The sequence below is a fragment of the Leptidea sinapis genome, chromosome 16, assembly GCF_905404315.1.
Source record: "Leptidea sinapis chromosome 16, ilLepSina1.1, whole genome shotgun sequence".
Classification (NCBI taxonomy): Eukaryota; Metazoa; Arthropoda; class Insecta; order Lepidoptera; family Pieridae; genus Leptidea; species Leptidea sinapis.
Window position 1 is genome coordinate 13,894,960 of NC_066280.1, and position 12,515 is coordinate 13,907,474.

Here is a 12,515-nt window from a genome sequence, read left to right on the forward strand (position 1 = left end):
GCTGCATCGCCTTTTTAATTTATGTTGGAAACAGGGCCAAGTTCCAGACGATTGGACGAAGGCAGTGATTGTCCCAATTTATAAAGGCAAAGGCTCGCAGCAGGAATGTCAAAATTATCGCGGGATCAGCCTTCTTAGTGTTGTTGGAAAAGTGTATGCCAGAATATTGATTGAAAGAGTAATGAATGTGACTAATGACAAGGTATGGGATGTGCAAGCGGGATTTCGGAAGGGAATGGGATGTACGGATCAAGTCTTTTCCTTACGCTGCATCACTGAAAAATGTCTGGAAAAAAACCAGAAAGTATATTGCGCGTTCATAGACTTGGAAAAGGCATATGATAGGGTGAATAGAAAGGAATTATGGAAGGTCTTATCTATGTAGGGGGTGGACAATTTTCTGATAAGGGCTCTGAAATCTCTGTACAGGGATTCTCAAGCCTGTGTTCGTGTTAATGGTGCCTATACGGGCTGGTTTGATATCTCCAAAGGTGTCAGACAGGGTTGTGTAGCGTCGCCTTGGTTGTTCAACCTATTCATGGATAGATGCATGAATGATGTGAGAGAAATGCAATGTGGAATCAATATGGAAGGGTTGTGTGTTAAGTGCCTCTTGTACGCCGATGATCAAGTCATTTTTTCATCATCGGTAAATGAGTTGCAACAAATGATTGACTGTTTGAACGGGAGCTTTAAAGAGAGAGGTTTGAAAGTAAATGCAAGAAAGACGAAAGTGATGGTATTTGAGAAGGATGAAAGGTTGACTGAGTGTACTATCACGATTGAAGATGAAAGGGTAGAACAAGTTACAGAATTCGTATATTTGGGTAGCATGTTTACAAGAGACGGAAGATTTGAAGGTGATATTGAAAGGAGAGTGACTGCGGGAAATTGTGTGAATGGAGCGCTGCATGCCTTTATAAACGGTAAGACTGTGCCAATAGAAGCGCGAATGGCTGTACATAATGGAGTGCTTGTCGCCACGTTAATGTATGGAAGTGAGAGTTGGGTATGGCAGAAGAAGCATAAAAGCAGAATTAACGCAGTTGAGATGCGATCACTGCGTAGTATGTGTGGGGTAAGACTGACTGATAGAATTCCGAATGCGGTAATACGAGCGCGCTGTGGTTTGAAAGAGGATGTTGTGACAAGGACTGAAAAAGGGATGCTTAAATGGTTTGGACATGTGGAGCGAATGAGTGAAGAAAGAATGACGCATCAAATATATAAGGCAAGTGTGTGTGGGCAAGCCGGTCGCGGGAGACCTCGTAGAACATTCGTCGATCAAATTGGGGACGTTTTGAGAAAAGGAGAGGTCCGAAGCACCCGCAACCGGCGAGCATGTATGAAAAGAGTAATGAATGTAGAGGAAGCGCGTGAGGTGTGTAAGGATAGAAGCAAATGGCATTCTATTGTCTCTGCCTACCCCGACGGGAACAAGGCGTGAGTATGTGTGTGTGTGTGTGTAGAAATCTAACTGTTTCAAAATCTTTTATAGAGGATTCATATTATGGGTGTACATAAGGTCTTGTATGCAACTGTTGATAATTAGGTATTAAAAAACTCATATGATACTCTTTATCACCAACATTCGTGATTTAATACCCTTTATTACACAACAATGGCATAAATAACTATAACTAATTGTGTAACTTTACAGCAATTCTCAAAATGCATATACACGTTCAAATATAGAAAAAAAACAACGTACACACAAGACTGTACTGTTGTGAAGATACAAAATATAAATAAATATCAAAATAATATATTCAAATTAGTCTCGTATTTTACTAACGCGTATAGTGTTTATGTGAAACTACATTCAATATAATAAAAAATATTGCTTATAGATCTCTGTCTATAGACAAAGTTTATTAAGTGCTGTTTAAGTCACACAAAAAGTTTCACTTCTGAGATAACCCAACTAAACAGAATAGCACACAATATAACCCAAGCAAGTTGCATGCACGGCGAGGTAGCAGGGTAGTGGGGGGAAAGGACAGAAAATACTACACAACTACTACTACAATACAGTAAAATAGACAAATTAATAATAAATTATTCATACATTTAGAAATAATAATAATACTTTATTCATAGTGTCCACCGTAAATGCAGTAAATATTTGTTATCTTATCTCGTTTAATTTTTGATAATCTAATACTAAATGTATGGGAGTGTTTAATATTAATATTGAAGTTACACTTCTTAAGGCGCGTTATGAAAATATGATGAGAGACAGAGATGATACATCACTGTAACACAAAAGTAACAGGGTGAAGTTGGTTCCTAAAATTTTCTGAAGTTATTAGTTATTATTACTATTAGTTAATTTTCTGAATTAGGATAGGCAAAGTGTTCAAGCCCGTAAAAAAAATAATTGTCAAAGCCATCGTTGCAAGATTTTTACAATATTGTTCTACATACACACTTTTTTTTATTCTTTTCGTTTAATTTTTAAAACCTTATTGAAGTCATTTTACTGATTAGTTAACGTAGTTTCGACATCATTTTAAAGTTTTTTGATATCTATAAATAATAGTTAGTGGTTGTGGTGCGTGGTTACACCCTGCATAACATATATTACTTCTACCTAAACTTATGTGTAATTTGTACTTATTTTTTCGTGGCGATGTTTGATATGTCTGATTTACTCTTACATTGTAATATTTGAGTATCTAATAGATTCCCCAACATATAGTTTGGTATAAGCGCTGACAATGATTCTGATTAACTGAGCTATTTGAACACGGAAACGCTCTCAGTGTTATGAATATAGCCCAAATCATAATATCAGCCCAAATCATCATCAGCCGGAAGATGTCCACTGCTGGACAAAGGCCTCCCCCAAAGATCTCCACGACGATCGGTCCTGCGCTGTCCTCATCCACCGTATTCCCGACGATCTTGACCAGATCGTCGGTCCATCTTGTGGGGGGCCTACCAACACCTGCGTCTATCGATACGTGGTCGCCATTCGAGGACATTTCTGCCCCACCAGTCACCTGTCCATCGAAATATGTGCCCTGCCCACTGCCACTTCAGTTTCGCAATCATTTGGGTCATGTCGGTAACTTTGGTTCTCCTACGGATGTCCTCATTTCTGATTCGATCTCGCAGGTAAATTCTGACCATGGCCTTCTCCATTGTCCTCTGAGCGACCATGAGTTTTCTCATCAGGCCCATTTGTTAGTGACCACGTCTGTATACCGTAAATCATCACTGGCAACATACACTGGTTGAAAATCTTTGTAGTAAGACACTGTGGTATTTGGGATGAGAAAATTTTACGGAGCTTCCCGAACGCTTAACACAAAACATAAATAAAAATAATACAATACACAGTAAATACATTGTCTTACCAATAAGTTATAAGCATTGTGTTTTCCCCAATAAATCTTCTTGGTGTAAATTAATTTGTATGATACCAAACTAAATATTTTTTTTATTTTGTATTCTAAATCCAATAGTTCTCATACTTTTATATGTTTGTCCATTATATAGGATTCCTTATTTAAGTTCAAGTTATTAGTAAGTATTGGGTACAGAACTTTAATTATTTTAGGGATTGGCTCCGTCACTAGCGAAGTTGTCTAAATACTATTAACTGACATTCAAAACTTTCTTGATAGCTTGATTTACCAACCCAAAACATTGTAGTTAATTACAATTCAAATGTAAAACTTATTTATCTAATATCGTAAAGCTATATTTTTTTAACACCATTACGTCCACCATTTCGTGTGGGCGTAACGGGCGTTAGTAATACTGCATTTGTTTGAAAAATTGTAACAGCATAGTTTTAATAGGAGTTTGAACTAGCTCATAGGTCAATTGAAAACTTTTTTGAAGTTATACTTCTTTAGGCGCGTTGTGAATAAATGATGAGAGTGAAATTTTAAGATGCGCGCGCATCAATATAACACAAAAGTTGGTTGCTAAAATTTTCTCACTTGCATTATTGTTTTTTGGTTTCTTCGTCCATTATTAGGACAGGCAAAGGGTTCAAGCCCATCCAGCCGTATTCGTTATTTAATAATTAACTGTCAAAGCCATCTTTGTAAGATTTTTACAAAATTGTTCTTGCTAGAAACGTAGAATAGAACGAGGAATAAATAATTTTAATGATTTATGCTTCGTCAGCCCAAAGAAGTATAACTTCTTGAGTGCACACATAAGTACATATACACTTTTTTTGTCTATGTATGTTTGGTCTGCTATTGTAAATATCGCAGGGGTAAGTTTATGTGAGGTTCCAAAGGGGCTGGTAAGCATAAAGTTGTACGTACAATGAGGCGGGCTTCGAGAGGGAGTGCTGGCGTCGAAGAGGCCGCGGACTCTCAGGGGCGCGGCGAGTCGACACCGGCGATGACGTCACACTGTGTGCCAGCGGCGTCAGACCTCTGCAATGTGAGATGTTCGTGTTAACAGGTTTTAACACATTTAAAAACAATACTGTCTATCTGAAAACGTTTTTATCTAGAAAGACAACAAACGTTTTTCATTCAATTTCATTCACTCATGTTTACCCCATCAAAATACTAGGTTGAGCAATATTCAAATTCAAATATTTTTGTTCAAAATAGGATGTGACATCACTTATTGAAAGACAAAAACTAACTAGTACCAATGTTTGGTGGTAGGTTTTGAAAACGACTGCCTCAGACCTGATAAGAATGGGCGCAACAATCTCAGCGGATTTTTTTTTATTATATGACAGTTAATGCTATACAAGAACGTTGCGTTCACATGCACTATCGTGAATGTTGAATTCGCGAATTTAAAAGTGCTCGGAAATAAATTGCACTTGGCTTAGAGATTACACTGCACAGGTACCAGCGTTACACGTTTTTCTATCTGGAAGCAGTCATGTGTTATCATTATTGTACTTCGATCTCAAGAGTGCCGCAACTAGTGAAAGAGCTCGATTTATTCCGAACATAAAACCAAAAAAAAAAACTTCTGAGAACAGTTTTTAATTATAGTCAACTACTAATTATAAAATAGTCTGAATAATATTAAAGAACTCTTTCATTAATACAATAAACCTTATCTAAATCTGGAGATCAACACGTGAATCTATCATACCTGAGGCTGCCAGGGGCGCTTGGTACTCTACTGAGCGGTATCGGCTTGGGGGACGTGGGTTCAATCATGGACTGCGTCATCGGGTCAGTGTTCTCGTCGCGACTGTACACGCCCAGATCTCGCAGACGTACCGACCCGCGGCGAACCCTGCAAGTACAATCATTACAAACATCATTATCATTTTAAGTGCGATCAATATTTTTGGAGTATTCATAACCAACGTAATTTCAAGGAGGCACCCTCCTACGGACTATTTTAAGCTAATCTTCAATACACTTCTACCTAAAATCACCTGGGAAGCAGTCCTTCAGTTTGGTTTCTTTCATGACATTAAGGGACGAGATAAGTAGGACCTTCAGTTGATAGAAATTGATACGCCCTACAATGCACTGCCGCACAGGATTATTTTTGCAACACCCAAAATCTTGTCACCTTGAGACATAAGATGTTAAGAATTATTTGCCCAGTAATTTCACTAGCTACGGCGCCCTTCAGACCGAAAACACAATAATACTTATCCATTACTGGTTCACGGTAGAAATAGGCGTTGTTGTAGTACCCATAATCTAGCCGGCATCCTGTGCAGAGAAGCCTCCCACTGGCAGTGGTTGTGCGTGGAAGACTCAAAAACCTCACCGAATTTGACTGATGTCGGTCTAAATACTGATGGTCTTATAATCTCTGCGTATGAACGCCTGCATGGAAACACAGACAGTCCACTAACGGCAACTTTGATTGGACCTGACATCACTGCGATGGCGGCCGGACCCCATCTTATCGTGCGCGGAGATTATTTTATTTGAGTTTTTGAAAATTAAACCAGATTCTCGAAACATTCCTTGTGCTGACGTCGAAAGATTCAATCAAGGGCTTACCAGCCTAGCGAAACTCTCTACTGAATGAAACGTTCAGTCATTGATATATTGACTTGTAATATCTTGTTTAATCTTGTATAAAACGGAAATAGCCGAAAACCACTACGTTTTATGCATCTATTGGCTTTCAAACTTAGCCGGATTAAACTTCGTCGCCATAATATTGTAATTCTTATTTCAAACTTATGTCAAATCACTTCAGGTTTCATACTAAACTAAAATTCAATTTTTACTTTGGCAATCCCGCCTCTTATTACGTAGTATTTACATCCTCTTTGGACTTACGTATTTCTTTGAAAGTGGGGGTTGTCATCGGGCGGCGATGTCGGTGCCGTGTTCACCTCTCGCATCGCCAGTACGGGTATTCGGTTCTCTATTAAGGCACTGTAACATAATATTTGCATGACTGCATTGATTGATAATTATAGGAAAACTGTTGTGATTTGTGGAAATAAAAATTATACGATTCTACAACGAAATCATTATTACGGTTCCGCCCCCGAAGAGTAACCAACGGGGGCCCTAATACTAGGACTTCATTGTCTCTCCATGCCTCCGTCTAATAGCGAACTTTATCTAGAACACCGCAATAGTAAATATATATATTTCAGCTTACTTATATATATATATAAATATATCTATAAACAAATATATATTGCACATAAGGCATATTATCATGAATATATAGATACTGATCTGGTGGATGTAATTAATGAGTGTAATGAAAGGTGTCACTGTCCTGAACTGTCAACGGGCGATATGGATCTGGTGTATGTAATTAGTGAGTGTAATGAAAGGTGTCACTGTCCTGAACTGTCAACGGGCGATATGGATCTGGTGGATGTAATTAATGAGTGTAATGAAAGGTGTCACTGTCCTGAACTGTCAACGGGCGATATGGATCTGGTGTATGTAATTAGTGAGTGTAATGAAAGGTGTCACTGTCCTGAACTGTCAACGGGCGATATGGATCTGGTGGATGTAATTAATGAGTGTAATGAAAGGTGTCACTGTCCTGAACTGTCAACGGGCGATATGGATCTGGTGTATGTAATTAGTGAGTGTAATGAAAGGTGTCACTGTCCTGAACTGTCAACGGGCGATATGGATCTGGTGTATGTAATTAGTGAGTGTAATGAAAGGTGTCACTGTCCTGAACTGTCAACGGGCGATATGGATCTGGTGTATGTAATTAGTGAGTGTAATGAAAGGTGTCACTGTCCTGAACTGTCAACGGGCGATATGGATCTGGTGTATGTAATTAATGAGTGTAATGAAAGGTGTCACTGTCCTGAACTGTCAACGGGCGATATGGATCTGGTGTATGTAATTAGTGAGTGTAATGAAAGGTGTCACTGTCCTGAACTGTCAACGGGCGATATGGATCTGGTGGATGTAATTAATGAGTGTAATGAAAGGTGTCACTGTCCTGAACTGTCAACGGGCGATATGGATCTGGTGTATGTAATTAGTGAGTGTAATGAAAGGTGTCACTGTCCTGAACTGTCAACGGGCGATATGGATCTGGTGTATGTAATTAGTGAGTGTAATGAAAGGTGTCACTGTCCTGAACTGTCAACGGGCGATATGGATCTGGTGTATGTAATTAGTGAGTGTAATGAAAGGTGTCACTGTCCTGACCTGTCAACGGGCGATACTGATATGGTGGATGTAATTAATGAGTGTAATGAAAGGTGTCACTGTCCTGACCTGTCAACGGGCGATACTGATATGGTGGATGTAATTAATGAGTGTAATGAAAGGTGTCACTGTCCTGATCTGTCAACGGGCGATATGGATCTGGTGGATGTAATTAATGAGTGTAATGAAAGGTGTCGCTGTCCTGACCTGACAACGGACAATACTGATCTGGTGTATGTAATTAATGAGTGTAATGAAAGGTGTCGCTGTCTTGACACGTCAACGGGTGATATGGATCTGGTGTATGTAATTAGTGAGTGTAATGAAGGGTGTCACTGTCCTGACCTGTCAACGGGCGATACTGATCTGGTGGATGTAATTAATGAGTGTAATGAAAGGTGTCACTGTTCTGACAATGGGCGATACTGATCTGGTGAGTATAATGAAAGATGTCACTGTACTGACCTGTCAACGGGCGATAAGGATCTGGTGGATGTAATTAATGAGTGTAATGAAAGGTGTCTCTGTCCTGACCTGTCAACGGGCGATACGGATCTAGTGGAGGTGCCGGAGGAGACATGAGCCAGAAGCGCGGCGAATGCAGGCGAGTTGTGCCACGAAGCAAGTTGCTCCTCGCCTCCCCCCTCCCCGGATTGACCCACACCCGCTCGCAGCGCGCTGGCTTGCTGCTCCAACTGGCCTTCCACCTAATGAAACCATATATAAACTTATTTTTGAAGTGTAAACTCCTTTAGGCGCCCTGATAATTCATTTTGTGTCACACTGTAATCATAATCATCACATCACTGTAATGGAGATTTGTAATACTTTAGTTGTATGAGTAGCGTGCCCGAGTCGTATCGGTCCAGAAATACTTTGGCCAGCAGCTACTTCTATAAAGTTACCACCAGACGTGCGATGTATTATGGTTGAAAGGTAACATTTTGTACATATAGTCTGGTGGTAAAAAAATATCCAGACAATTTGAACAGTAGATTTGACATTGAAAACAGTCAAACTAAATCACTTATTCATAGAAATTCCTCTGGCCTCAGAATAACATTTACCAGTGGAAGGCTTCTTTACACATGTCTTCTTTTTCTTTTTTCTATTTTAATTGAGCCAATGACCAGGGCTAGGCAAAGGCCAATTTTTTGGTGTCTGGAGTCATCCTCGTATATGACACGTCCGATTTCGCCGCGCTTTAAGTGGTAACTAATTCAGTAATTAAAAGGACAAGGATCAGAAGCTTCTAATTTGTAAGTTGCTTCTGAATTTAGACGACTAAATTCAGTCTATGGTATCGATAATAAAGCTACGTCACCTCAGAGAGCCTACACTGCGTGTCTCTGAGCGCCTTGCAGCTGCGCGCCGCGTCATGCGCGTGCTGCAGAGCCAGCGCTGACAGCCGGGACAGCACGTAGCGAGACGCCTCGGGCTCCACCTGCTCCAACAACCGGGGTAGCTCGTTCTCTTCGTTCTCCTCCTATAAGGTTCACATGTTTAGATAGTCATTTTTATTAATAATGATATGGTCACTCTTATTTTTAATTTCATGATGCGATTAATTTAATTTAACTTTATTTAATGATGTAATCAATTTTATTTTGTGATAATTATTATGATTTGATTAAAATTTCTATATGTCAAATATTTGTATGCTCAATAACGGGCACGATTTCGAGAGCTACAATGTATTTAAATCATCTTTAATGTATTATCCTTTGTCAGAAAATAAAGATCTTCTTTACTTCCTTACTCAATGTACTTACTTACTTACTCAATGTATAGATAACAGATTTCAATTTGCCACAGTCATGACATAATACTTAATTCTTTGCTATATTTATTATTTCTATAGCACCAACATTTATGTAATCTATCTTATTTTTGATTCTCTAACAATAGGCCAATTAATCAAACATTTATATAAAAAAACAAAACCTAACGAGTTTAGTTATAATAAAGAGAACAAGGAACAAGTTCTCATACATTAAAGGAAAACAATTCTAAAATCTTTGATTCATAGTACAATCACTTTTTTTATGCGATAACAAATTCCACTTTTTAATTTCTATTATTTTTTCCAGACGGACTTAAGGTGGTTCAATCAGAGCCTTGGAGCACGAGCAAGACTTAATCTTAGTTTCATAAACCGTCACAGTGGTACCTCAATCTGCATGATCTGCGACTGCGTCTCCGCGATGGCGCCCCGAAGGTACTCGAGCATGGCCCTAGAGTCGTGGTCGGTGCTGCCCGCTGACGTCACCGCGTCACGTTCCTTGAGCTGGTGCTCCAGTGTGAGCTCGAGCTCGGCGAGCGTGGTTCGAGCCGCGCATGCTCGGGAGAGCCAGCACTCCACCCGAGCCCACAGCTCACGGCCAGACACGCGCGCCTTAACTCTGTTACGCTCTGTCCAAGAAACGACCATTTAACTTCATAACTTCATATGATTTTTATATAACATAAAATAATAAAACAAAAAAAATTGTATTTCCTTTTATTTTTAGTAATACAATCTTTCCAAAGTTTGATCCTTATCAGCAACAGAGTCCATTGGTTCAATAATACAGGTTGTATTTTTTTTGAAAAATCATTCGGGTCGATTTCCATTAAATGTTGCCGCTATGTTTCGCATAGGTTAGTGTCGAATACCGGTGGCCATTAGCAGCCACTGGCGACCCGCCGTGTTTGGCACTGCAAGTCAGCAGATTGGGATAGGATGCGTTCCTTTTTTGCATCCTACCCTTGGAGCAGGGTTTGTTTCCCTTCGGATGATCTTAGTGCCTGCGCCGTTGCAGTAGCCGATGTGATACTACAGGGCATGGATATTTTTATACCAAGCTCTGTAGTACCGATCGGTGGCAGATCACAGTCCTGGTTCGATGCGTCAGTTAAAGCAGCATCTGACTGCAAAAAACAGGCGTATCGAACTTGGGTTGCGGCGCTGGGCACAAAGGATCCGAACTGCATAGTCCTTAAGAGGAAATACAACCGTGCTTCCAGATTTTATAGCGGCAAATCGCCCGTGCAAAGTCAAAACACGTCGTCAAAATCGGCGAGCAGCTTTCCAGTTACCCGACCGGAACACGCAAGTTCTGGTCGTTGTCGAAAGCTGCTCTTGGTAACTTCAGCCAGCCGTCCATGCCGCCGTTGCACATGAGGAATGACAACCTGGCCCATACGGCAAAAGAGAAAGCCGATCTCCTGTGCGCTCTTTTCGCCTCCAACTCGACTCTTGACGACAACGGAAAAACACCGCCGACCATCCCGCGGTGTCAGAGCTCTTTGCCTGAAGTACAGTTCAGACAGAAAACTGTTAGGCGAGCTCTGTTTTCGTTGGGCGTCAGGAAGTCGAGCGGGCCGGATGGCATTTCTCCAATAGTGCTTAGAACGTGTGCCCCTGAGTTGACGCCGGTGCTAACGCGTTTATTCCGGCACTCTTATTCCGAAGGCGTAGTCCCTGACTCATGGAAGTCTGCCCTTGTCCATCCGATCCAAAAAAAAGGAGACAGTTCGGATCCGGCAAACTACAGGCCTATTGCTATAACCTCCCTGCTCTCCAAAATCATGGAGTGCATAATTAGCCGTCAGCTCTTGGTATACCTAGAGGGTCACCAGTTGATCAACGACCGACAATACACGGGTTTCGTCATGGTCGGTCGGCAGGTGATCTTCTGGTATACCTGACACATAGTTGGGCTGCGGCTATTGAAAGCAAGGGGGAAGGCCTGGCAGTTAGCCTGGATATAGCGAAGGCCTTTGATCGTGCATGGCACAAGGCGCTCCTCTCCAAACTTCCATCATTTGGGCTTCCCGAGAGCTTGTGCAAGTGGACCTCCAGCTTCCTCACTGGGCGTAGCATACAGGTCGTTGTCGACGGATATTGCTCGAACCCGAAGCCCGTGAATGCTGGAGTGCCCCAAGGCTGTGTGCTGTCTCCCACGCTGTTTCTTCTGCATATCAATGATATGTTGGACACCTCCAACATTCATTGCTATGCAGACGACAGCACTGGTGATGCCATATACACGGGCCATGCAGGTCTCTCTCGGGAAATCGTCGACCAGTGCCGGGAGAAACTTGTGTCTTCTATCGAGTCCTCTCTTGAGAAGGTCGCGGAATGGGGAAAATTGAACCTTGTCCAATTGAACCCCTAGAAGACTCAAGTTTGCGCGTTTACTACTAAAAAAAACCCCATTTGTCGTATCACCGCTCTTCGACAACACTTCCCTCAAAGCCTCGCCTAGTATCGGAATACTGGGTCTCGAAATCTCGAGCGATTGCCAATTTCGTGGTCATCTGGAAGGCAAAGCCAAATTGGCTTCAAAGAAACTGGGCGTCATTAATAGAGCACGGCAATACTTCAAGCCGGCCCACATACTAGCGCTCTACAAAGCGCAGGTCCGGCCACACATGGAGTATTGCTGTCATCTCTGGTCTGGCGCACCCCAGTATCAGCTCGATACATTTGACCGCGTGCAACGCAGAGCAGCTCGAATTGTCGGGGACCCTGTGCTCTGTGAACGGCTGGATCACTTGGCGTTGCGTAGAGACGTCGCTTGATTGTGTGTCTTCTACCGCATTTATCACGGGGAGTGTTCCGAAGAGCTGTTTAACCTGATTCCTGCCGCCGAATTCCACCTTCGCACGACACGCCACAAGTTAGGATATCATCCTCACCATCTGGATGTGTGGCGGTCCTCCACAGTGCGGTTTTCAAGGAGCTTTCTTCCACGTACTACAAAGCTGTGGAATGAGCTTCCTTGTGCGGTGTTTCAGGGACGATACGACATGGGTACCTTCAAAAAAAGCGCGTACACCTTCCTTAAAGGCTGGCAACGCTCCTGTGATTCCTCTGGTGTTGCAAGAGATTGTGGGCGGCGGTGATCACTTAACAACAGGTGATCC

General features: G+C 41.6%; 1 protein-coding gene across 2 annotated transcripts in view; it reads right to left on the reverse strand.

Annotated features, from left to right (window-relative positions):
• Nucleotides 1-12,515, reverse strand: part of LOC126968639 (kinesin-like protein KIF21A) — a 128,935-nt gene that overhangs the window by 33,848 nt on the left and 82,572 nt on the right. Inside the window, exons 16-21 of one of the 2 annotated variants that reach the window (XM_050813657.1) lie at nucleotides 9,775-10,016; nucleotides 8,929-9,090; nucleotides 8,139-8,311; nucleotides 6,249-6,347; nucleotides 5,089-5,235; nucleotides 4,290-4,403 (exon numbers count right to left, since the gene is read on the reverse strand). In XM_050813657.1, coding sequence (XP_050669614.1) covers nucleotides 4,290-4,403; nucleotides 5,089-5,235; nucleotides 6,249-6,347; nucleotides 8,139-8,311; nucleotides 8,929-9,090; nucleotides 9,775-10,016 — 937 coding nt within the window. The remainder of the gene's footprint in view (nucleotides 1-4,289; nucleotides 4,404-5,088; nucleotides 5,236-6,248; nucleotides 6,348-8,138; nucleotides 8,312-8,928; nucleotides 9,091-9,774; nucleotides 10,017-12,515) is intronic. The other variant, XM_050813658.1, reaches the window with a different exon arrangement.